General features: G+C 53.0%; 2 protein-coding genes across 4 annotated transcripts in view; one reads left to right on the top strand and one right to left on the bottom strand.

Moving 5' to 3' along the window:
* The window catches only part of NDUFA10 (NADH:ubiquinone oxidoreductase subunit A10), a 179,460-nt gene extending 175,466 nt beyond the window's left edge, over positions 1–3,994 (bottom strand). For both annotated transcript variants that reach the window (XM_050987627.1, XM_030232746.2), the window contains exons 1-4: positions 3,865–3,994; positions 2,877–3,045; positions 1,335–1,550; positions 632–718 (exon numbers count right to left, since the gene is read on the bottom strand). In XM_050987627.1, coding sequence (XP_050843584.1) covers positions 632–718; positions 1,335–1,550; positions 2,877–3,045; positions 3,865–3,966 — 574 coding nt within the window. In that variant the 5' untranslated portion in view covers positions 3,967–3,994. The remainder of the gene's footprint in view (positions 1–631; positions 719–1,334; positions 1,551–2,876; positions 3,046–3,864) is intronic.
* A 1,783-nt stretch (positions 3,995–5,777) lies between these two features.
* Positions 5,778–24,421, top strand: LOC103814772 (aryl hydrocarbon receptor-like). Of its 2 annotated transcripts, XM_050987631.1 has the most exons (11): positions 5,778–5,864; positions 8,716–8,903; positions 16,317–16,426; positions 18,631–18,720; positions 18,972–19,071; positions 19,180–19,322; positions 19,462–19,652; positions 19,964–20,073; positions 20,362–20,503; positions 20,883–21,018; positions 21,146–21,309. In XM_050987631.1, the coding sequence occupies exons 1-11, from the start codon at positions 5,824–5,826 to the stop codon at positions 21,170–21,172; spliced, it is 1,278 nt and encodes a 425-aa protein (XP_050843588.1). In that variant the 5' UTR covers positions 5,778–5,823; the 3' UTR covers positions 21,173–21,309. The 2 variants fall into 2 exon arrangements, with proteins under 2 accessions (XP_050843588.1, XP_050843587.1); XM_050987630.1 differs by lacking the exons at positions 5,778–5,864; positions 8,716–8,903; positions 16,317–16,426; ... (3 more) ...; positions 19,462–19,652; positions 19,964–20,073 and having other exon boundaries at positions 20,272–20,503; positions 20,883–24,421.
* Positions 24,422–25,733: the final 1,312 nt, after the last annotated feature.

The raw sequence follows: 25,733 nt of genomic DNA on the forward strand, positions 1-25,733 counted from the left end.
GATTTTGTATGAAATTGTGGGTTGCTGGGCATTGTTGCCTCAGCAATGCAGACACAGGTCATTAATATCAGCTCTCAAAGCCATCCAGTAACTTACAGCAGGTGGCAAAAAACAAATACACACCTCTTAAATCCAACATCAAAAACTGGAGGCAGTCAAGAAAACAGTTAATTCCACCTCAGGAGCAGCCAAAAGAACACATTTATCAAGAACAGGCAGCAACAGCTCAGGAGCTCAGTGCCCATAACCCCAAACTAAATCACTCAGTTTGGGAGGAACAACCCCAAATCATCCAGTTCAACCACTCTGCTGAGAAGTCCACCCACATCACTCTAAGTATCCCCATGGGGGAGATCCCAGGCGATTTGCTTTAGGGTCTGACTCCCTTCACAGCAAAAGGGTTTTTCCATAAAAATGCAACATTTTGCGTTTCAATTTGTGCCTTTATCTTCTGTCCTCTCACTGCCACTGAGACCAGACTGGCTCCACCCAGCAACATTTGAACACTGAACACTTAAAGAAATCCCTCCTTCCAAGCAGGAATGTTTTGTTTCTTTTTTAAAGCAAAGTTAACTACCAGACTTCCCAGAGATTATGGCAAACCAGCTTCCCCTTGCTGGCAGGAACTCACATCTCTTGTGCACATATCCCTGCTTTAGCATGGCCTCCAGGAACACGAAGTCGCTGTAGGGAGAGCGCTCCAGCACCACGCCTTGACCTGCAAGGGAGAACAGGCTGCAGGCTGGAACAGAAGGAGCTGCAAGGTCCTTTGTACTGTTATATTTCTTCAAAAATCTATTGCACCTATTTCCACAGTTTCAGACAAATGCATGGGCAAACAGCCACTCCAAACTCCTGGGAAATTTCATGGATATCATCCCTGCTTCTAACCAGCTTGCCTTCCACACAGTGTACTTTCAATGCCACATTTGCAAAACACCAGGAATTTCTCTAATCTACTACCTATCCCTTCACCAGGATTTCTTCTCCCGGGAAGATGAGAAACCTCTGTTTCTCCATGTTTTGCTACTCTGGACATTGTTTATCCAAACATGTGAATTGTTTCTAATTAATGACCAATCACCTCCAGCTATGTCAGACTCTGAGGAGTTAATCACAAGCTTTCCTTTCCATTCTTGTTAAGCCCTCTGATGTATCCTTTCTCTTTCTTTAGTATAGTTTTAGTACAACATTCTTTTAATATAGTATAATATCCTAAAATAATAAATCAGCCTTCTGAGAACATGGAGTCAAATTCTCATCTCTCACCTCGTCCTGGAACCCTCACAAACACCCCAGTCCCTTCCAGCCCACACCCCTCCATGAGCCCCAACCTGTGCTGAGCAGGTGCTCCAGGGCATCGGCGTACTGCAGGACGCGGCTGCCGAAGAGCCAGGACTGCAGGCGGTACGAGTGCCCGTCGGGGGCCTTGGGCTCCCTGTAGAACTTCTCCAGGCTGCAGAAGCCACTGAACTTCTCAGGCAGCAGCTGCCCATCCCCTGAGAGCCTGTCCTGGTAGCGGATGTCTGCCTCAGGGAAGTACTTCATTCCTGAAAAGGAGAAGGAAGCCACAGCAGGAATGAGCCACATGTGTTTGTTTGCAAACACCTGTTCAGCTGCTGAGCACACAGCTGCCCCTTGCCTGCGGGAATCCATAAAATCAGAGGGTTTTGGGAAAGCTGCAAAAGGCAGGCCTCAGAGACAGCAGAAATACCATTAGAGCTAAGCAGTAGCCATGAGATAGGTCAGCAGAAAAAAATATGTAAAAAGTAGAAAAGTAAGGAGAAATAGAACAATGGTCTGTGTATTAACACTTGTCTAGGATAACTCCCTGAGCTACAGAAAAGTTTATCTACCGAGATATTAGGAAGTTCTACGCTTAATAATGGAGCTCTGTGCATTGTATTTTAATGCTTACAAGCAGGTATTGTATCCAAAACAAGCAAGCATTTTTTGATTGAAGGTACATGTGCTTGTAGTGGTTGGATACAACTACTATCAATATGCTTTTGCTTTGAGTGATTGGTCAAAAAACTTTTAAAGTAAGTTGTAACATGAAGTTCTTGGTCTGCTGCCAGGGATGTGGGCTGCTGGCATCTTCCCATTGTCATAACCATGGAGGGAGAGTGATGCTGGAATATAAACAGCTCAAGGCACGTTCCTCAGCAGTTCCCTCCTGTTGGTGATTTGTACAGAGACCCTGGCCAGCAACACTTGCCCAGCTCCCAGACAGCCCCAGCTACTCCTCCCTGCCCAGCTCCCAGACAGCCCCGGCTACTCCTCCCTGCCCAGCTCCCAGACAGCCCCGGCTACTCCTCCCTGCCCAGCTCCCAGACAGCCCCGGCCCCTGCTCCCTGCCCAGCTCCCAGACAGCCCCAGATACTCCTCCCTGCCCAGCTCCCAGACAGCCCCGGCCCCTGCTCCCTGCCCAGCTCCCAGACAGCCCCAGATACTCCTCCCTGCCCAGCTCCCAGACAGCCCCAGATACTCCTCCCTGCCCAGCTCCCAGACAGCCCCAGATACTCCTCCCTGCCCAGCTCCCAGACAGCCCCGGCCCCTCTGCCCACCACAGCAGAGGCCAAAGAACCCAGACTCCAAGCTCTGCCCTTGCCCAGGGACAGCTGAGCTGTTCCAAGCACATCCATGTGGAACACCCAAGCTCTCCAGGAGCACGGTGAACACACAGTCTCCATCATAACTGAAGCTTCACTCACACAAATCCCCACCCCAAACCTCATCAACACCACCCACAGACCCTCCCCACTCCCTCCAGGATTCCCCAGTCAGGAGCTGCTGCTCTGGTGGGCTTCATCTGCACAAGAGCCACGATCAAACTCTGTCAGCTCTCTCAGGGAAGCAGTCAGAATGAGACATACCCAGTTTGTCTGCTATCTGCTGGGCCAGCTTGCCCTTCCCAGAAGATAGGTTCCCCTCCACTGTGAAGACTTTGCTGTACTCTGTGAACTTCTTGCTGGTCCTTTCCCCCAGCAGGTAGGCCAGCCAGCCATACTGCAGGCTCTGTTCAGGGCTGGTGTGGATTCTTGCCTGGAGAAAAACCCATGGAAATCAGCAGATTTGGAGGGATTCTTTAGCTAAAAACACTGTTTCTTCAGACACACAGGACACGCTCTTACGCATCTAATACAAGGAATTTTTACTCAGTAACATTAGCATTGTCATTTCAGCTTAGCAGCTGCAGCAGTGGTTAGACTGGGAAGTTGTTCATGAAATTAAAGGCTAAGAAGACAGAATTTTGAACAATTTTCAGTCTGAAGACCAGACACACAACACACCCAGAGTTCCCAGGAGAGACCCCACATTAGACTTTTGCTTGTATTTTTGTGTGGTTTGGGGCACATAATAACACTAAATTCGCTCTCAGGATAGTTACAGCTGCATTCGAATATGGCTTAGTGGGCAAAAGCTTGGACTTGGTAACCTTGGACGTCTCTTCCAGCCTTAACTATTCCACGATTTCTGAGAGGTGGCAAGAGGGACCCACCCGGTATATGGGGCTGAAGGCAGTGCCTTTCTGAGCGCTGCTCAGAGCCTCCCGCAGCCCGCGATAAACACTGTACAAACCTCATTCCGAGCAGCGCAGTGACCTCCCTCACAGCGGCCTTCATTCCTATCTAACACTCCTCTCCTCGCAGCACCACTGCCCACAGCCCCCACCGAAGGTCACCGTACTCCACTCTCCGGCATTTGCTCCAGCCTGCCCCGCATTCCGCCGTCTCTCACAGCTCCCTGCTGGGAACGTCCCAGCCCCGGGGAGAGGCATCTCCGGCCCCAGGCTGTCCCGGCTCACCCACCCCCAGCAGGACAGAGCTCCGGACACAGCCCTGCCCAGCCGCCTGCACTCACCCGCAGCAGGACGGAGCCCAGCGCGTCGCTGCCCGGCCCGGAGCTTCCCCGCCGCCCCCGGGCGGCCGCGGCCCGGCCTAGCCGGGACACCCACAAGGACATGGCGCTACCGGCTGAGGGCGGCGGCGCGCGGCTATGACATCACCAGGAAAAGCGGCGTACCCCGGTGATGACGGCATGTTCGGTCACGCCCATGGCCACGCCCCTCGCAAAAGGCCACGCCCACGCCCCGTGTGGGCTGTGGCGGGAGCGGGGACAGCGACAGCGGGGACGAGGACAGGGACAGGTGGGGATAGGAGCAGCGGGCACAGGGTACAGGGGGGACGGGGACAGGGGACAGGCGGGGATGGGGACAGCGGGGATAGAGGGGACAGGCGGGACCGGGAACGGCCCGGGTTAGGGACTAGGGGGGACAGAGAACAGCCTGGCCAAGGAACAGGGCTCAGGCAGCAGGCGGGACCAGGGACAGCCGGATCAGTGAGCAGGTGGGAATGGGAACAGCCTGGTTTGGGAATGGGGGTCGGAATAGGAACGGGCAGAGGCGGGACCGGGCCCAGCCGAGTTCGGAGCAGTGGGATAGGGAACAGCCTGCGCTGGGAGCGGGCGGGATAAGGGACAGCCGGGTTAGGGAGGAGGTGGGAATAGGGAACAGCCGGGTTAGGGAGCGGGCAGGGTAGGTAACAGGTGGGACAGGGAGCCAGGTGAGGGAGCAGGCGGGGCCAGGAGTAAACAGGACAATGAACAGCCAGGTTAGGGAGCAGACGAGAATAGGGACAGACAAGATGCCTGCACTGTGCCGGCCCGCAGGTCCCCACAGGAGGGGGCCTGTGATAGGTCTCTTTCCAATACCTGCACATCCAGTTGTCCGAATTCCCTCTGCACCCTGCTTCAGGTACTTGAGCAACATCTCCAGGCTTTGAGGCTGGGAGCATGTGCAGTAACCCGAACCCTTTTTTAAACACGCTGTTAAATTACTGGGCCTGAGAAGGTCGTAACCAAACGTTTTGCACATTTCCTATCAAAGTGACATCAGCTCTGCTGACCCGGCACATTTGTGACACCATTAGCGGCTTCTGCTTTGCCCCCGGGCAAGAAGCAATCAAGTTGCATTTCAAGGATTTATCCCTGGAATTTGCAAACAGCTTGAAAAACCCAACCAACAATCCACAAAGGATGCGTGGAGGTTTCCTTAACAGCTCTGGCTGTAGCCAGACTCGTTGGATGCTCCAAGTCCTGTCCAACCTGGCCTTCCAGGGATCCAGGGACAACCACAGCTTCCCGGGCCAGCCTGTGCCAGGGCCTCACCTCAGTAGCTGGAGCTAGTTTTTGCAGGAAGAGCAAAAGCTTTGGGCATCACTAACTCAGGGAAAGGCAAAAAGCGAGAAGGAACAGGCCGACTTTTCCTGAAGGGACATCAGGCTCTGGAATGGCGGTGCACGGACCTGGTGTTTGCCAGGATTCTGTGTCCCCCTTGGACAATGGCCTACAGACACGGTGATCCCCACAATCCAACGTTCCCAGAGCATGGTGGCCCACGGATAACTTTCCCAGGATTCAGTGTCACCTGCACATAGGATGGTGGTCTATGCTCACGGTGTTTCCCAGGATTTGGTGGCCCCTGGGAAAAGCAGCTTGTGGACACGGTGTTTCCTAGGATTCGGCCTCTTTTGTGGCTGGTGGCCCTTGGGCACCGCGTTTCCTAGGACTTAGTGTCCCCTTGTGAGGGTAGCCCACTGGGAACACTGAGGGGCTCAGTGTTCCCAGGATCAAGGTGTCACCTGGGGACAGCGGTCGGGGGGCACAGCGCTTCCCAGGATTCGGCGTTCCCGGGCGCGGCGGGCACCCAAGGGCGTGGCCGGGGCGTGGCCGGTGTCGGAGCCCCGGAGCCCCGCCCCGGGCGCGGTGCCGCCGCTGCCGCCGCTGCCGCCGCTGCCGTGGGCGCTGCCGGTGCTGTCGGGGATGTACGCCGGCAGGAAGAGGAGGAAGCCGGTGCCCAAGAGGTAGGTGCGTGGGACCGGGCAGGACGGGCGAAAACCGGGCAGCGAGAGCCCGGCTGGCTCTGGGAACTGCCTGGAGCCGCTCTGGTGCGAGCGCTGGGGGAGCCAAAGGGAGCAGCACGCTTGGGTTACTCCGTTTTAATCAGGGTTAATTGGAGCTAACGCTGGGTCGGCTCTGGCACGCTGGTGGGAGAACAGAAATCCCAAAGATGCTTGTCCTGCATGCCGGCGAGGAAGCTCACCGCAGAGTTTGAGCTGCTCAGCAGTGATTTGCAGGCTGGGCTATTTTGGTGCCTGCCTAAATCAAACATACAGCAATTAATAATTACCAAAACACCTCGATTCTGTAATTAATTACCACGCTGTTTAGTAGATGTTGCATAACATTCCCTTCTGTGTCCCTGGTGTTTCCTGCCTCCCTCGTGTCTTCCCCAGCTCCCAAGTCCCACCAGCCTGTTTAACCTCAGCTTTTCTAGGTGTGGAAGCTAAAGGTATGTGTCTGTTTCTGGGAGGCTGTGGGGAAGGACATGGATGAGCTGAGTCCAAGCCCAGGATGAAGGAGGGAGCATTGATACTGTAAACCTGTGGTGAGGTGACCCTGAGCCTCTCTTGGGTATTTAATTGGGAGTCTTGTTGTGTAAACATGAAGGATAGTTGTTTTGCCACAAACCTGTCTTCTGTTCATCTCAGAGTGGTGATTCCAGCCCTCTGGCATACCAGCCTGAGGGTTTGGGCTGGATTTGTGTGGCTCAGGGTGCAGGAGAAGGTGTCTCTTTGAAGCAGAAGGGCCCTCGTTTCCTGGTTCTGCAAGGTCAGCCTTGGGAATGGGAAGAGATTCTTTTTGTCTGTGCTGGATCAGACCTTGGAGCAGGATCCTGCTTGGAGCAGCCAGGCAGAGCAGGGGGACGTGCAGCCAGCCAGAGGGGACAGGGAGGATGGGCTGAGGGGCTTCTCCTTCTTTCTTACTTCAAAAAACTGTTCATGAGAATGAGGAGACAATAGATCAGCTCAGGCAAGTTCCACTGTCAGGAATAATCTCCCTTGGTACTTGCCAGCTTGCAGGAGGGATACACTTCCCACTGGGTTCCCCTTCAGAGAGCGGCTGGGGAAGAACAAACCCCAGCAGCAGCACAACCTTTGGGGCTGGAGCTGAGCTTTCCCTTGGCACAGTGTGCTTCTTAACCACTGAGCCAAAGGGAAGGGAAATTAATCAGGTTTCAAATGTCTAGAGCAAGATTCACTGTTTCCATGAGACATTTTTGTCACTGGCATCCCCCTCTCAAGGCTGGCCATGGAGCACCCTGCATGCTGCAGCTGGGACATGCAGGAACAGAGGTGTTGGGGTGTCCTCCTTGGGCCTTGGGGTGACTTGCTGCTGACTGTGTCACCCTGTGTGCAGAGGATTTTCAGTGTTTGGCCAGGCTATCCCAGTGGTTCTGTTACACCCCAGTGTTTTACCCACTGCTGTGCTCATCTCCAGTCTCATTTTTCTTATTTCTGTCTGTTTGGAGCTGGATTTGGATGTGAGTGGCCAGAAGACTTCAAAGGATATCTGAGGAATCTCAGACAAATTTTCTTCACCCCTTTTTTTTTTTTTTTTTTTTTTTTTAATCAAAGGAAAACTATTTTAATTTTTATCCTTCCTGTTGCATGACTTTGATTTCAAGAGTGTTTAAGCTTTGTAAAAACCCAGGTGCCAGTGTGTTTTACCCAGCTTGTGTGGACTGGTTTGGAGCTGGGTTGTGCCAGCCTCCCTGCGAGAGGGAATATCCCTCCTGATGCAGCTCTTACAACCCAGCAGGCTTGAGCTTTCCTGGGCAAACGCTGCAACTTTCCATTCAGCCTTAAAAGACCCCTCAGTCTCTCCCTGAGCTGCAAATTCAACAGGCACCTCAGTGCATTTCATTTAATGCTCATTTCCTCTGGTGTCACATATGCGAGCAGCCCTGCCTGATGAGATTGGAGAGTGGTGGTAGAGGAGAGAGCTTAAATTGCTGCTAAACACTGGCAGATCCTGTTATCCAAAGCTCCTTCCTGAAGCAAGGATGCCTGCAGAGAGGGAGTTTGTGGTTACACAAATTACATCAAACCAACGAGCTGCGTGTTAGGGGATGCAGCTGAATGAGACACAGAACTGGGAGGGACTGAAGGGTTTGTCTTTGAGCTGTGAAATTCAGATTGGCATTAAAAAGTGAAGGACACAGGGTGACATCCAGGACTTGTTAAAGTTATTAACTGAGCTCTTACTGCCGTGCTGGGGCTTTGGCTGGGGTGGGTGAAATAACTGCAACTCACAGAGATGGGACCTCGTGTAGGCTTCAGCTGCGCTCCTGGACACTGTTCCTCCTGCAGGCTGAGAGCTGCCCCCAGAGCCTAAGTTTGGCATCAAATGCTGGTTTAATTTGGAAATGCCCATCTGAAAGGGACAGAAGTCAGAATATTGGAAGAAAACAAAACTTTTTACACCAGCTTTTTTTTTTTTAAAAGAGGCTCTTTTGACAGTGCAGTGCCCTAAATCACCCATGTGATATCCTTTTAAGTCATAAAACCCCAGAATGGTTTGGGTTGGAAGGGACCTTAAAGCTCATCTCATTCTGCCCCATGGCCACCCCATCCCTGGAAGTGTTCCAGGCCAGGTTGTACAGTGCTTGGAGCAACCTGGGATAGTGGAAGGGGTGGAACAAGATGAGCTTTAAGGTCTCTTCCAAACCACTCTGTGATTCCTAAGAGGAGCAGAGTGTGTGGAAAAATCTTACCCATTTCACTGTTGTGGCTGGTCCAAAGCCAGTGCTGGGTTTGAAAAGATCCTATTGGACAATCCCAGTTTGATTAACCTCTCCTCTGCCTCTTGCAGCCCCAAAGCACCCCCTCCCGAGGGTGTGAAGTCCAACCCCTCCAAGCGGCACCGGGAGCGGCTGAACCAGGAGCTGAACAAGCTGACGGGGCTGCTGCCCTTCCCCGAGGATGTGTGCTCCAGGCTGGATAAACTCTCCATCCTCCGCCTGGCTGTGGGCTACCTGAAGGTGAAGAGCTACCTGAGGGGTGAGTGTCCATGCTGGGAGGGGGGAAAAGCCCCTGGGATCAATCCCCACTGCACAGCTTGTGTTCCACCCCAAGCTTTGGGATGGGAAGTTGTGTTTCCTGAGGGAAGTGTGATGGTGACTTATGGGAGTAGGCCCTTGGATGTTGATACTGGCAGGAAAATGTCACCATGGATGGTGGGAGACACCTGGGGGCCTGCCCAGCAGCTGAGACCTCCTGCAAAGCTCCTCCATCTCATTAGCAGCCATCCTTTATGTCCAAAACTCCTCCTGTGTCGCACTCCCAGAACCCTGTGGAGAAGAAGAGAGAGGTGGGTAAAACAGTGTGTCTTGTTGAACTGCAACAGTGCCCTCATCTAACTGAAATGGCAATATAAAATTAAATTCACTAAATAACTGAATTTTCATTATATAATACATATTACATGTTCCCTTTTATTATATTTCGTATTCTATATTTCCTTATTTTTCCATATTTGGTATTCTTATATTTATTCCATATTCCTTCTTCTCTCTCCCTCCCTCCCTATTCTTCAACCTTTTATTATTATTGCAGTTACAGTATGTTTAATAAATTTTAACATTATATATGGTGCAGAGCCTGGTTGGGGGCAGTCACCATGTTCCCAGGAGTCACCAGCATATGTGGATAGGGACGTGTTCCCTCTGCAGTGACTTGGGCCTGATGGAATGGGTGCTGGACACTGGGGAAGGCAGAGCATGTGGGGCAGGAAGGCAGCAGCAGCTTTTTATATTTAGAGGCTCCTATTGTGTCTTCTCCCCCCCACAGATTGAATAAATTGTCTCCCTTGGTTTTTCCCTTGTGCCCACTCCTCTGGGCTCTCCCAGGGCCCTCTCCAGCTGGGATGCTGGGCTCCAGGAGGAGACTCCTGTGCCAAACTCTCCAGATGGGACCTGTGCCTCCAAGCAGGAGCTGGTTCCCAGTGGATGTGCTCAGCCTGTGCTTCCCAGCATGAGAGCTGCTCTGGAAAAGCCTTTGACATTGCAGGGGTTCTGGAGCCCTGTTCTGCCAGGCCAATTAATCCCATCTGGCCACTTGCCTGTGATTTCCAGCTCCTTCCCCTTGCTCTGCTCTGAAGTTCATCTTGTTTGACGTCAGATCATCCCAGATACATCAGGGTTGGCCTGGGTCTCAGGCATGCCTGGTGAAGACCTGTGCCAGCTGCAGGTCACAGCAGCCTGCTGCTGGTGTGTACTGTCAGGCATTTTGGGGGGACATGCTGGCACCCCTTGTGCTCTACATTCTGCCTCGGGATTGCTGTCCTGTGCTTTGTGCAGGCTCTTCTCTTGCAGCAGGGAGTGCATGGCATCATCTGAAGAGCATCGCTATCCTCTCCCCATCCACAGCCCAAGCCCAGCCTTGTCTCCAGGCAGGAGAGAGATGGATGTTTTGATAGAGTGGTAATTGCCTTATCTCCAGGCAATTGAGAGACCAATTGCACAGTGGGCTCAGGGTGATGCCCTGAGGCTCCTTTTTCCCTTGTGCTGCATTTCTCCAGCCCTAGAAGTGGAGCTTCCCAGTGTTGTCTGCATCTTGTCTGGCTGCTAACACCAGGAGAAATCTGAGAAGGGGCTTCAGCCTTCTCCACCTTCTCTGGTATTTCTGAGGTGTGGGTGCTGTGTGCCTCTGGCTTGGGAACAGCTGTGTTTAATGGGGTGTAGGAGCCTGGGGCAGTGTTTAGGGTGGGACAGAGCAGAGGACAACCACGGTGGGTTTGGGTGCTGGTATCAGTGCCTGTTTCCGCAGGGGATACGAGGAAAGATCCCTGCATGGGATCCTGGTTTCCATTGCAGGATAGGGGCTCACTGCATCATCCTTTGAATATGCTTTGCTTTTAAATATTCTCCTCTGTCTGTGCTTTAACTTTGAAACCACGCTAATTAGTAGTTTGCTGAAAATCCTAAGCCTCAGGCCTAGAGAGGAAAGCTCTGGGAGCTCCCTCCATGCCTCCAGGGGCTGATTCAGGGTGTGCCACTGTAATTCCTCTGTGCCCCAGGGCAAACACTGCAGGTGTTGCACAGCTCTCTGCTGCCTGGGATCTCAGCCTTCCCTGCACAAAATCAGGGGGCTCAGGGCTTGGTCTCCCCAAGCTTTGCCCAGCCTGGGAGTAGTGCTGGGTAGCGGTGACAGCTCTGGTGCTATCACTGCCTGCCTCAAAGGCACTTCAAAGGTTTTGTCACTCCTGTAAACAATGGCTGAACCTCACTGCCAGATTTGTGCTGAGCTCTGTCTGCAAACCAATTTGCAGTGGTTGCTACTTGGACCTGTGTCTGACAGCCTCCCAGACAAATCTGGAGTGACTTTGCTGATCCCATCTCTTTGGGAGCAAGTGCCCAAGGAGAAAAGCTGGTGTCTCTGTTGCCGACTGCCACGATGCTCTGGCCTCTCTGTGGTGTGGCAGGAGCCCCACTTGCTGCAAAGAGGGAGATCTCATAAAAGCTTGGATGGATTTTAGTGTTTGGTAAAGCTCCAGCTAGCTGGAGAGCTATGCTGGGGTTCGTTTCCTACGGTTCCTGTAGCAAAGGAAGCAGATGTTGGGATTGCAGATGTGGCTCTGCCAAGGGTCAGCAAGAAAATGAGACTTAAAATGCTCTCTGAGGTGGAGAGGATGTGATTAGGAAATGTGCTGCCACGCCTTCTTCCTAGGAGAAGAGAGGATCACAGAGTCCCAGACTGGTTTGGGTTGGAAGGAAGTTCATCCCATTCCACCCCTTGCCATGGGCAGGGACACCTCCCACCATCCCAGGGTGCTCCAAGCCCTGTCCAGCCTGGCCTGAAACTCTTCCAGGGATGGAAAGCCCACAGCTGCTCTGGTAATCTGTGCCAGGGCCTCACTACCCTCACAGGGAAGAATTCTTTCCCAACATCCAACCTAACCCAATCTCTTTCAGAATCCATGGAAAACCCTGTCCTGGTGTGAGACCACACTCTGGAGTCTGGCAAAGCTTGGGATATCTAACAGCTCCTAGCAAACAGTGAACAGTGGGCTTACCTTCCCATGCAGCTGACCTGGCTGGAGCAGGAGCTGGGCTTAGGAGGTCTCACCAGGTCCTTTCCCACCTCTGGTGCTGGTCTCACCAATTCCCTCCCCAGTGCTCTGCTGCAGGGCAGCTGGCAGCAGGTCTCCCTGGGTAATCTCACTGCAATCAGTACTAAATTGGCTTTTTTATTCATCTCCTCTTTGTTTGTTGTTACCAGAGCTGGCCGTTGGGCCAGAGCTGCAGGGGTCTGGGCCTGAAGAAACTGAGGCAGTGAAATGAGTCAAGCTCAAATCTGTCCCTGGGCAAGATCCTGCAGGACTGTGTGGGATGAAGGTTTGCAGCAGCAGGTTGGAGAGGCTGGCGTGGACTTTGGCATTTCTGTGCTGCTCAGAAAAGGCTGAGTGACTTTTCCACAGAGTTTATAATTTGTGGGTTTGGCATTTGTCTGTTTCACTTGGATGGCATGAGCCTGCTCTGCTTGGCACCATGCCTTTGTTCAACAGCTGAGGCAAAGGATAGTGCTAATTTGACACAGTTTGGGATTAGATCCAAGACAAAAATGGTTGTGCATGGCTTGATGTTGCTTGAAGAGCTGGGAGCTCCTGGTTTTTGGATGCCAGGCACCTCTAGAAGAGAAGTGTTTGCTGTGGATGAAGCTTGTCAACTCTCCCCAGTGTAACCCAGTATGAGAGAGCAGATCTGGGGTTGTTACCAATAACCTTTTATTTTCAGTGCCAAATCTATGCCAGAGGCAAGGGATGTGTTTTAGCCTCCATGGCTGTCTTTTCATGTTTTTCTTTGGGCATGTGATGGCAAAAAAGTGAAGAGATTAGATGACTTTGCTCCTTTTTCTTTCTTTCTCCTGCTGGAAGTTTTTCCTCCATTGCAGGTCTTAGGATCCTCCTTGCAGAGGCAAGAAAGCCAACACATAGAGGGGGTGCTCTTGGGGATGTATGGGGCACATCCTGGTTCATTGATGCTGGAAGCTCTTCTGATCCTGTCTGGCATCTTCCCTGGCTGGGTGAAAACCTTGCAGTTTCTGGGGATCACACCAGCAACAGGAAACCGGCAGTGCTCTGGCTGGTGTTGGAGTTCGGAACAGAGCTGGATTTCCCCCTACTGTCTTAAAAATTACACACAGCCTCTGTCCCAGCACTTTGAAAATATAAGTGATGACCACACTGCCCCAGCAGATGCCTAGGACTTACGTGGTAATGCAGATGGCTTTTGCCATGGTCTTTTTCATAGAATCCTGGAATCATTGAGCTTGAAAAAGACCTTTACGATCATTAAGTCCAACCATTAACCCAGCACTGCAAAGCCCACCAAGTCCCTAAGCACCACATCCATGTGTTAATTTCCATTAACTGTCCAAGATGCACTGCAGGAGATTGGAAAAACTGGGCACAAACAGCAAAAGTGAATTGTCCTTTTATCCAGTAACTTTTGTTGATGTGGGTATATTATAGATTGGATACACATTGGAGCTGTTTCCTTTAATCCCATAATTTGTGGTCTCAGTTGCTTTGTGCGGGAGTCTGAACTGCTCCATTAGAAAGAGCGTGTTAAATGGGATGAATTAGCCAGCTTTTAATACAGCTTGTCACCTGCTTTGTCCTGCCTGGCAGCCAGTGGGGGTCTCTTCCTCCTGCCAGCCACTGTTTCCAGTCCATCTTAGCCACTGGCCCCTTGGAGACCTGGCTGCGGCAGGCTGGGGGATCCATAGCTCCAGGTGGGATTCCAGAGGGTGGCATCTCCCCATCTTATCTCAAGCAAGGGGCTATTTCAGGAGTGACCCCTCCCTCCCATGAGGTCTCCTGTGTTGTAAATGAGCTGGGATATGGTTAAAATGTTGGGGTTTCCCTTCCAAGTCAAAAAGTGACTGGGAATAGCCTCTGTACCCTTGGTGTTTGCCTGGGCCTGGAGTTCTCTACCTGGAAGTGCTTGGGTATCTCTTGGGATTGCTCCCAATCCTGATGGTTCTTGGCAGTTTGAGTGAGGATGAGTTCAGAGACCTGTTTGGAGGAGGAGAGCCACAGGAACAATATGGCCCTTGGCTGTGGATAGTGAGGACTGGGCTGGGTGTGAGCACCAGCTGCTCCACACCACCAGCACTTTGGTGGCAGACAGCATCTCTTTGAGTTTCCTCCCCTCTCTCCGTGCTCCAGACCTTCTCCCCAGGTCAGGTGTGTCTTATGGGAGACAGGTTCTGGAGGATTTTTGAGCTCAGCTGTGCAGAAATTGACTGCTCTGTGCTTGAGAGAAGGGGAAGTGAGCACCTTTGGTGGGAGATTAAAAGCCTCTTGCTAAGATCAGTGGGAGAGGTGAAGAAATTTTGCTGGAAAGCTCAAAATGGGTATTTTCTGCTGGATTCTGAAAGCCACAGCAGCTCTCTCCAGCTTTCCCTGCAGATGCTGCTAGTGGACGCTGGGAAAGAGCTGGTGACCAGATGCTCTCAGGATGTGCATGCTCTCAAAAAGTTCTGTGCCCTTTTGGAGCTTTATTTTGGAAGAACTTGTTTCTTTTTGAAATCCCCTGCCAGCCTGCCTCATTTCAATGCTTTAAAGAGGAGTCAGCCCTTCAAAAGAAATCAAATTTTAAATGAGAATCGATGTTTCATTTTGAAACTATTAGGCTCCATGAAGTGCAAATTGAAGCCATGTGGTCCAGATGGGATTTTTTTTCCTTGGGGATCACAAGGCAATCACGTGAGGAGGCTTTTTGCTTGGTGTCTCCAAGCAAAGAATCTGTTGAATCTCATCTTTCCCAACCTTTCCCAGAGGTGTCACATCCCCTGAGCAGGAGCATCTGACAGCACAGGATGGAAAAGAGCAGAAGCTGTGGCTGATGGACAAGGTGGAGATGCTGCCTGAGCATCTCCAAGGAGGGCTGAAGGGTGGAGGGAGCAGAAAGTATCCCAGCTCTGCCAGCAATGGAGATGGAGGCTGACTCTGCTCCAGAGCACCCTCTTCACTGCTATTTGTGTCACCTTGTGCAAGACTTGCAGGTGATTACCCTAACCCTACTGAATGATGAAAGCCTCCATGGGTGGGTGCTTGTTGGCACTCAGGCTCCAGGTTTGAATACATCCCAGAGATGCTTTGATTCCAAATTAGTTTAGAATTCAAACATGCTAATCCATCAGGTTTGCTGCAGAGCAAAATGTCTTTAGATTCCAAATTGTTTTGGCTTTGAACTTGGTGTTACCAGGGAAGAAACCAAACAAACCTTTAAAGCATTTCAGTGGTGAAGTGAGAGCTTCTGTCATGGAAAAAATTAAATGTATGGTCAGACTTGGGATAGTTTGAGGTTCCTCCTCATATCCAGCATTCAGAGGATCTTTTCCATTGGGATCCATCACCATCTGACACCTGGGGCTGAGCTGGGCAGGCAGTGTTCTCTGCTGGGATGTGAATAACACGGGGTGTGTGAGCTCAGTCAGACCTCAGGGAGCTGCACGAGCAGAGGTGGGGTGGTTGCTACGAAGGAGCTGCTTTGAGCCTTTCTGTGATTTTCTCTTTTTTTTGTGTGTGTGTGAACTGGCACAAAAACAAGCCTTGAAAATCACCCTTTTGCTGGCAGCTGAGCTTGGATTGAGTTTTTTCAGTGATAATCAGCAGATAAAGGATCATGCTGGAGATGTCCCTGGGAGCCTCTGTCCTCATTCATGTTCCCTGAACAATGGGTTCTGTGGGAGTCCCGTGATGCTCAAGGTCCCACAAGCAGGGCAGCAGGAGCTTTCATGCTGGCTGCACCCAGGGGTGTTGCCTTGAAGGCATCTAATGCTGAAGCATGAGGCAGCTCCTGAATCAGCCTGGGGAGCTCATGGCTGTAGCTCCTGGGAGCTGAGAGCTCTCAGGTGTCACAGGGATAGCCACGGCCACCAGCTCTTGATCTGCTTCCAGGCAGCAAAAGGTGGAAGGGAGAAAACAAGTATGGGTTTGATGGCATCTCAGGTGCTTTGGGCAGGTTTGTTTCTGTCGTTCTCTAACCCTGAAGGGCAGCAGAGCAGACAGAGCACCCCAGTGGGGTGGCTCAAAGCCAACTCCAGCTCTGGCTGGCTCTAACCAGAAGCCTTCTGGCTGTGCTGGGTGGTGTTCTCCAGCCTGGGCAACCCAGAAGCACTCAGCCCCCCTCTGTCCTTTGCATCTCTGCCTCACACCCTGGCAGGAGTGAGGTTTCCCAGAAATGAGATCAAGCAGGGGAAAGAATCTCTTGGAGGAAGCCTCGGGCAAGCTGGGCATGGCTCTGTGAGTGGGCTCTGTGCCAGTTCCCACTGATGGTCACACCTTCCTCCATGCTGGGTCCCCGGGCACCCAGTAGCAGCATAAGCAGCCCTGGGGTGGGGAGGAGGAGCAGGAGGCTCCTGGCTTGCCTCTTCCACACTGATTTCTTACCTTCTCACTTGCAGCTACAGCTCCAAACGTTGGCAACTGCGTGGATCAGCCCCCAGGAGGGGACAGATGGACAGAGCCACAGGGTGACAGGGAGCTATTTCCTGAGGGAGAGCTGCTGCTCCAGGTATGGCTTGGTCATTTGGGGTCTGCCCAAGCTGCTCTGGATCTTGTGGTCCCGTTTGTAGAGCAGGAGGAGACCCTGCCTTGCCCAGAGCCGCTTCACTGTGATTCCTGCAGGCACTGAGTTTCTAGGGACAGAGACCAGTGGCACTGCCTGGCTGGGATGGGTCCCGATCCCTATTCCCAACGTTTCCTCTCATCCCACTGCAATTTGCTGCCCTTTTGATTATGTTACATTTCATGGACACAAGCTCCATCCCAAACAGGTGGTTCAGGGATATCATATGGTGGTGTGAGGATTGATCCCTGAGTAGTTCCCAAGGTGCTGAGTTGGTTCCTTATCTTTAGCAAAGGACAAGAGGAGAATGTCTCCACATTCTCCTCCTGCTGCTATGGGACAAAACATCCCCCAGGAACTCCTTACCCTACCTGGGGCGTTGTGTGAGCTCTGTAGGGATGAGTTCACAGCCTGCTTGAGATGGGAAAACCCCATCTTTGTAGGTTGTAGTGGAGAAAAGAATAGCAGCTGGATGCTGGAAAACAGTGGTGGACAAAACCAGTGGGAAATGAGAGCTGTGCTTTGTAGAAAGGCCACGTGTGTCTCATGAAACAGCTGACAGTGAAGCTCGGAGCACGAGGGGCTGGTGAATCAGCCTCCCACAATGCTGCTGGTTTGGGCTGCCATTTATAAATGTGAGCTAGAAGGGCCTGGCATGGAAGGTCACATGGAAAGGCTGACTGCTGGACAAGCATCTGGGCATGTCAGCTGAGGAACATGCTCACTGGGGCTGCAGGGCGAGTCTGGCCAAGACCTTCAATCATTCTGTGTTCTTGACAACTTCTGTCCTGGGCTCTCACAAAATCCCAGGATGGTTTGGGTGGGAAGGGACCTTAAAGCTCATCTTGTCATGAGCTGCCATGGGCACAGACACCTTCCACTGTTCCAAGCCCCATCCAGCCTGGCCTTGGGTACTTTCAGGGATCCAGAGGCAGCCAGAGCTTCTCTGGGTAACCTGTGCCAGGGCCTGCCCACCCTCTCTGGCTCTCCTGTAGGCTTTCTGGGCCTTCAGTCCTCTTCTCCTACCTCTCCAAACACCAGCAGATGGATGCTTGGCTCTCTTTAGGCTTTGGTCGTTTCAGCCCTGCTCCTGCAGAACCCTCCAGGCAGCAGGCAGTGTGAGCAGACCCCCAGCAGGAGCCTCCATGTGGGATTTTGGCGAGGCAGTGACTCCTGGGAGCTCAGTGTGACTTTTGGCAGTGAATCCTGCACCACACGAGGTCCCCCATGGTCCCAGCTGTGTGTGAGTGTGATGGTCACAGAGGAGCAGCTGGATACCAGGAGGGAGCCCATGGCTGCCCCATCCCCAGCATGGAGCTGCTCCTGAGCACTCCCCAGGGCTTTTTACTTGGACCATATGATCACAATTTTTTGAGCCATCAGCATCAGAGCATTGGCCGGCTGGGGTGATTAAAGGCATCTGGAGAGCTTATGAGGTGTTACTGTGACAGAAATCCCCCTGCTGAGCTGTCTGGTGGGTTTTTTCCTCCCCGCAAAGATCATTTTAAGCATATACTGTGATTTGCAGAAATCTTTGACTTGTGATCCCTCAGGGGGCTGCAGCACACAAAGGGAAGGGACTAGTCCCTCAGCAAGCTGGATCTGTATGCTAGGTTTCCATTTAGGGTGTTCTTTCCCCAATTTCTCTCCTTCCATTCACTAATAAATTAAATATATCACAGTCAAGAACAGGGGCATGAATTACTATCTAGTGCAGTGCTTTGCTTTTGGGGGAAATCAGCCTGAAATGGTCACCAGAATCATAGAATATCCAGAGCTGGAAGGGACCCACAAGGATGGTCGTGTCCAAAGCACAGCCTGAGGAGAGTGTAGCTATTCCCAGCTGGAAAGAAGGACTTCAGATCCTCCATGAAACCTCTCCTTTGCTGCTCCCTCCTGATGCAGGAGCTGCCCTGCAGTGAGAGGGGGTTCCATGCGGAGTTTGGAGAAAGTGGTCAGTCCAGCTTGGATCATTGCTTGTGCTGAGAACAAGAAACTCCATGGAAGTGAATCTTGCATGGTTACCAAGTGCCCTCCTTCTTTGTGGGGCTCCTAGTTGGGGAAGAAGGTCCCTTCCTGTGTGTGGATGCTGAAAAAACAGCTGGATGGAAGCTGGGCAGAGTAAGTTTGGACTGAACTTTTGCTTTCAGGCACTCAATGGATTTGTCATCGCTGTGACTGGAGACGGCTACATCTTCTACATCTCCCCTACTGTGCAGGACTACCTGGGCTTCCACCAGGTGAGCACCATGTTTTCCTGGCTGGAAACAGATGGATGCAGTCCTGGTGTGGGAAGGAGGTGCCAATGGAGAGCAAAGCTTTCCAAAGAGCAGCAGCTCCTGGGGCAGAGGAAGGAGCTGGACTTTGCCTGTTCTTTACACTCAGTCCTGCACTTCTGGTACTCAGGAAAGGAAACCTTCTGCCATGTCCTCCTCCTGACACCTCTGCCAGGCTGTCCAGGAGCAGACACTATTCTACTTTGTCATTCCAGTCCGATCTCATCTACCAGAGTGTGTACGAGCTGATCCATGCAGACGACAGGGCCGCCTTTCACCGCCAGCTGCATGGAACCCCGGTGCATGCTGCTGACAGTGAGTGCCAGGGTGATCCCTGCAGCAGTTCACTTGAGCAGCTCTGATCCATGAGCTCAGGGTGTGCAGCACAACTTGGAAAACTTCCTTTTGCCTTTGCTTTTTCAGCTTTTCCCCCTGAGCAGCTGCTGCTTGCCAGCCGCAGTGCCACACCCAACTCCCAGCGCCTCCATACTGAGAAGCAATCCTTTGTGGAGAGGAGCTTCACCTGCCGCTTCCGCTGCCTGCTGGATAACTCCTCGGGATTCCTGGTAATGCTGGGACACCCCTCTTCTCCTCCTGTGCCTGCAGGGTGTTCCCCCAGAGCCACTTGTGTCCCATAGGGATGAGAGCCCTGCCAGTTCCCACCACCCTGTTTGCTTCACACCCACATTTTCTAATCCATGTAAGGCCTTGAATTTCCATGGGCGCCTCAAGTTCCTTCTTGGGCAGCAGAAGTCAGCCGCAGACAAGTCCCCAGTTGCTCTCTTTGCCATTGCCACACTCCTCCAGCCTCTCTCCATCCTGGAGCTCCGGACCAAAACGCTGATCTTCCAGACAAAGCACAAGCTGGACTTCACTCCCATGGCCTGTGATTCCCGGTAAGGCATCTCTCACTTTCCCCGTGGCAAAATCCTGGTGCTGGACAGAAAACTAGACCTGGTGGGGACAAGGAACACCTGATCCAGCTCCCATGGCCTGATGTATTTGTCCCTCTACTGCAGACCCCCAGTAGCATGGGGAGCAGGTTGACAGCACTTCTTGTCTGCTGTGGTTTGGGTGGTTTGTGGAACAGGGGATGCAGCTCAGCCCGGGGTGGAGCATTGTACCACCCAAAGTGGGGGTCTGGCCAGTGGGGTGCAACTGTGGGGGATGCATCCCTGGTGTCACTGCATTTCTGTGCTGTTTCCAGGGGGAAGGTTGTCCTGGGATACACAGAGGTGGAGCTGTGCAGGAGGGGGTCCGGATACCAGTTTGTTCATGCAGCCGACATGATGCACTGCGCAGAGCACCACGTGAGAAGTGAGTGCTGGGGGGCTCTTGGAGGGTGTTTGTGGGGTCCCTCAAGGCTCTGGCCTGGCTGTACTATTGCTCCTTGGTGCTGTCTGTCCTGGGGCTGGAGTAGCTGTGATGAAGGCTCTTCCTCCTGGATGAGCTCGGGGAGCTGGCAGAGAGACAGCATACTGCATCTCCTATCCCTGTAGCACGGCCACGAGGCGATACTCAACCTCGTGGCATCCTGCACGTGTCATTTGTCTGCCTCCATGGAGGATCTCTGTCTGTGGCACTTCTTTTGTGTCCCTGCCCCAGTGATGAAGACGGGGGAGAGCGGGCTGACAGTGTTCCGGCTGCTGACCAAGAGGGGCAGCTGGCTGTGGGTGCAGGCCAACGCACGGCTGGTGTACAAAGGGGACAGGCCCGACTGCATCATCGCCCGCCAGCGAGCTCTGTCGTGAGTATTGCTGGCCCCCTGCAGCTGCTCTGGGCACGGGGGGCTGCCCAAGGCACTCAGAGACCGTGAAGGTGGAGGAAAGGGTGGGTGAGGTTGGCACTTTGCAGCATTTATTCTGCTGTAGTGTGAGTGAAACGGCTCTGAGGAGGTGGTTGTGGACATGCTCCTGCCTGGGAGCAGCAGCCCTTCCCTGAGCCATGCAGATCTCCCTGTGGGCTCCCCAGAGCCCTCCTGCAGCCAGCCCAACTCAGCCTCCTTTTCCTCTAGAAAAGCCAGGGCAGGGCTGTGAGTTCCCCCCCTTGCTGTCAGTAGAGTGGTTTTGCCTGGCCTGGAGGAGCTGCTCATGCTGTTTCCATCCCTTTTTGCCTCCACACCGAAGGAATGAAGAAGGGGAGGAGCATCTCCAGAAGAGAAACCTGCAGCTACCTTTCAGCTTTGCCACAGGGGAAGCAGTCTTGTATGGGAATGACCTTCCTGGGTTCTTGGACTCATTCCAAGCCAAGGCAGAGTCACAGGTGCAAGCAAACTCCAACTCAAAGCAGCGCTTGGTAGACCCCAACTCTCTCCTTGGGGCCATGATGAAGCAGGATGCATCCATATACAATTCCCACGTGGATAACGTGCCTCAGTTCTCCCTGCCAGGTTTCATCCCTGAGCCTGATGGGCTGACCCGGAATGAAGACGTCAGGAGTGCCAAGGATGAGAGTGACTCCCTCCTGGTTGTCATTGAAACCCTCTTTGAGAAGAGTGAGGTGGATGGAAACGTCTGCCAGAGCCTAAACGCAGGCAGCACCACGGAGCTGCCGCAGTGGGAGGAGGCTCTGCTCAGCCTGGGGGCAGAGGAGGAGCCACCAGCTCAGGGGCTTAGCCAGAGGCAGGGCACCAAGGTGACATCCTGTGTGGAGCAGATGCTCCTCAGGAAGGGTGCTCGAAAGAGCCTGGACTTCCCACACTGCCATGAGGAAAACAATGCTGTGGCTCACTTCCAGCACTGCTGGGCAGCTGGTTCAGCACAGCCTCAGGCAGCAGGCACATGGGGAGGCCAGGGGGCTGTGGGCTCTGTGGGCTCCGTTCCCTCTGAGGGCAGCTTTCCCCAGGCAGAGCAGCAGGTCCCGTTTCACCCAGCCGGGCCGGTGGCAGGGACTGTCCTGGGTGTTCCCATCTCCAGCAGCAAATCCTCTGCAGCACTTCAGCTGGCAAACCAGGCATTTCAGGCAGAAGCCACCCTCTCTGCTCCTGTAGATAGTAACACTCTTCCTGCTGCTCAGAGCCAGCCTGGGTGCCAGCTGGTGGGCTCACCCCTGGTGCACTCAAACACGTTGGGGACTCTGTGGCACAATGTCCCCCTCCAGGCAAACCCAGCCAGTTGCCCATCGGAGGCTTCGCTGGCCATAGCTCCAAAACAGCTGGAAGCAGCAGGAGCATACACGGAGTCCCAGGCTCTGCCAGGTGGCAGTCCTGAGAATCCCCCGGGGGCTGGGCTGTGGTTGCCACCCCCCTCCCAGTCTTTTCCTTGCCCTACCCAGGGCTTGCATGAGTCCCTGTTCTCTGGGGATGGGGAGCTCTGTGATGTGGAGGTTGCTCTCCCTGCACCCTTAGGAGCCAGGCAGCTGCCAGGGCATGGCGGCTTCCCCAAACAGCCCCTGGTAGCCCATGCAGAGCCCAGCTTTTCCTGGGAGGGGGAGCAGGCAGTGCTCCGAGAGGACAAGTGGTTCTCACAGCTGTGGCTCCCGCAGACTGGGGCAGCTCCTCTGAGGAGCCATGGGGCAGGGCCAGTGCACCACAGTGGGCTCCAGCTTGGCTCCAGCACGGATCTCAGTGCCCACCAGATGGACTGCTTTGTGCTGTCCGAGTGTCAGTATGGAAACGGCCTTTTTAGGCATGAGAGCACCTTCCTGAGGGATGCTGCTAAAACGCCCCTTCCTCAGCAGCCAGGCGCTTTGTCTTGCCCCGCCGAGAACCACCCTGGAGCACCCTGCTCCTCACCAGGCTCAGTTCCAAGGTGCTCAGCAGCTCTCCCTGAGAAGGTGGGTGCAGGAGCACTCCCATGCTCTGGGCAGGGCTCTGGCTGCCCATCAGTTCCCTTCTCAGCTGGGCAGCCCCTCTGTCTGTGAGATCCAGCTCAAGGTGAGGTGTGAGGGCTGCAGGACCTGAGGGTGCGTGGCTCCTGTGGAGGGAGCAAGGGCTCTGCTAGGGGTGCAGCCGCACCATCCTTTGTGGGCAGCCTGGTTTGGAGCTCACTGTGAACCAGGAGCCCTATCTTGGAAAGCCACCAGCAGCTGTGAGCTCTTCTCATACCTGCCAGTGGTGCCCTGTGCTACCTGGTATCTCAGGATTTTGTCTTCCAATGCTGTCAGGCAGATAGAGTGGTTTGGACTTTTTGTTCCATGAGAAGTCTTTCAGGGAGATGCAGCTGTGCCACTGGGGAGGCCTGTGGGCTCCTGGTGTCCAAGGAAAGTCATTGCTTGATGGCACATCCATGTGCTTGGGGCAGCCTCTTGTAGATGGAGGTGCTGCCTCACAGGCAGGTAGCACTGAACTGCTGTTTCTCAACAAAACAGCATGGTCTCTCCATCTCCATCTGGGCTGGACCACCCTTGTCATGCTGCTGTTTAGTCCCCTGCATCATCTCTGCCAGCCTGAGCCTCTTTTCCTCCTGTGCTCTCCCATCTCCTCCAGAGACCATCCAAATCCTTTGGAAAAGATGTTACCAAGTACTTCAAGAAGCTCAGCAGCATTGAAGGGTCTCAGTGGGAGGTGGAGTTGGTGGGAATGGAGGCATCTTGGGGATTTGGGCTCTCCAGCAGCCTTCCAGGGGAATTTGGGAGAGGTGGATACCAGGCCATTGTAACCTTTCTGGAATGCAGGGTGGGGAAGGTCCAGACAAGCTCCCCTTAGGTTTGTCACTGGCTTGTCCTTGTCACCCTCTTCTGTGCTCCATAGTGCTGTGGGACAGAGAAGGGTGGGGGTTCCCCTGTGGTTTTGCCAAAGCAGTGAGAAGGAAAGGCAGGGAGGGATGCAGTGACCACTGGCTGCCTGTCCACTCCAGACCCACCTGGTGCCCCTCAAACCATTTTTCTGCAGCCCAGAACAACCACTTTGATGAATTCTTTTCCTTTTCTACATATGTAACCTAAGATGTGAATGAATTGTTTTTTCCCCACCATGAGTGCAAAGTCCTGGGATCCATCAGGGAAACCCACAAAAAAAGCAATGATTGGGGAGGGCGGGGATGATTTGAGACCACAATGACCTTCCCCTCATGCACCCATCACCCTGAGATCCCATCTGCCTCACGAACCAGTGTTAAGCATTTACAGATCAAATTAAATCAGGTAATTGGCGCAGGGCCAGCAGCAGCCCTCTCCAGCAGCCCACATGTCCTGGTGGAGAGTAGCCTCATCTCCCTGAGTCTCTTCCTTCATGCCCAGCTTTGCCTCTGCTCATGGGGCCTGGGAAAGGTCAAGCTCCTCTCTGCAGGCTGGGAGCAGAGCAATGCTGAAACGTGCTGGACCGCTCTGAGGTGACTTCGAGGAGCACCTTGGCCGGGCAAGGAGTTGACTGGCCATGATCCAGATCCAAAAAGCAGCAGGATGGACTCTGCTCACCAGCCTCTGTTGCTCTGGCACCTGTGAGATGGTGCTGGGGGCATACCAGGGGCTCCCAGTGCTGCAAGAGATGGGCCTTGGGGTGGGGGCACTCCTGCCTAGGGCCATGACAGACCCCCCCCGTGCCCTGTCACTGGTGTCTGATCTCTCTGTACCTCATGGCTGTACAGATAAAGTCTGTTCTGGTGGCAGCATCTTGTTTTCTGCTCTGTGATTTCCTCGTGCTGCTGGTGGCAGCCGGAAGGTACTGAGGCGAAAAGAGCTGTCCAGAGCCTCATCCCTGTGTTTGGATTAAAGGGCAATTTGCTTTGTGCTGATGTTTGTTTTGACCCAAAACTCTGAGAAACAACTGCTCACTTTGAAAACTTAAAAAGGTTTATTAAACTTTGACAAAAATACAACAAAAGACTACATAAGGGAAAATCTGCTGTGCTGGAACTGACCTCGTGCATACCATGTGGCCAGTTTGTCTTCACGATGGATGCTGAGTCTTTTATACCCCTGGGGGTTGCATCAGCCAGCCCTGGCCCCTCCCAAAGTCTGTCAGCCAGCTCTTCTTTGCCATTTACCGGTGGAGACTGCTTTCTTGTAAATGGATTGGAGGTCAAGTGTTGCCATGCCTCACCCCATAAGCACCAAGCTTTTCCATTCCGAACTGCCCCATGCAAGGGGCAAGTGTGCAGCCTTCTTTTTACCTGTCCTAGATAACCCAGGCTGTCTGATGGCAACAATACAGGGGGGAAAAGGGAACTGTGGGGAGAACAGAGGATATCTAAACTACAATAACATAACTATATTTCACCAAAGCTTTTCTTAATATTCACACAATAGTTATCCTTTAATTGTGAGAGCCAATCATCATTATCCATCTATAGCAAAACCATTTCTTCCTTGACTGGGCAAGTGCTGGGAAAAGCCTAAGCCCTGGTGCTGGCTGTGTGACACTCTTGTTGTCACTGTCCCCCAGCATGCATGGCAGCAGAGGTGTGACAGTGTCCCCCCTTTACACCCCCAAACTGCCCTGTGGGGATGTGGGACTCACAGGCAGGGTTACACTTGGCATTCACACATGGTTGTTAATATCCGACTATTAAAAATGATTACAGAGATGCCTCTGTCCCAAATAAGGTGTAAGCAACACCATATGCCAATGCCAATAGCATGGATTTTAGTTTAACAGCAAATGTGAGGGTGGGGAGAGAGGGAAAAGATAGGAGGGTGGAGAAAAAGTGACTGCAGACTACATGCATCGAGTGGTGAAGGGAAAGAGTCCGACAAAGACCACATACTTCGGGTTTATATTCTGCTGAGGCTAGGTGGGAACATCCCCCGCACCTCTCCCTGGGGCAGGGAGCTTCACACTGGATAATACTGTGAGTCGCGGGACACTTGAGGACTCTTTACACCTTCTGAGATGTTGCAGCTGTCTCCAAGTGAGCGCAGTTGAATTATTTATGGCCCATCAGTTGGGATGGGTACCTTCAGCTTGTGTGTGAATGTTCCGGGACTTGGGAACAGGGGTTTTCACAGCTGAGCCATAACGTCAGGGAGGACATTGGCATGACTAATACTTACTCCACAGCGCAGGATTTGCCTCTTCTCAGCCTCTTCCCTTACCTGCA

Source organism: Serinus canaria (genome assembly GCF_022539315.1).
Source record: "Serinus canaria isolate serCan28SL12 chromosome 7 unlocalized genomic scaffold, serCan2020 HiC_scaffold_29, whole genome shotgun sequence".
Classification (NCBI taxonomy): Eukaryota; Metazoa; Chordata; class Aves; order Passeriformes; family Fringillidae; genus Serinus; species Serinus canaria.

Bases quoted from the DNA above. Each gene is read 5' to 3' on its own strand.
- LOC103814772 (XM_050987630.1), top strand. From the start codon at position 20,316: ATGGAGGATCTCTGTCTGTGGCACTTCTTTTGTGTCCCTGCCCCAGTG. The intron at 20,504-20,882 runs GTGAGTATTGCT...TCCACACCGAAG, and splicing joins GCCCGCCAGCGAGCTCTGTC to GAATGAAGAAGGGGAGGAGC.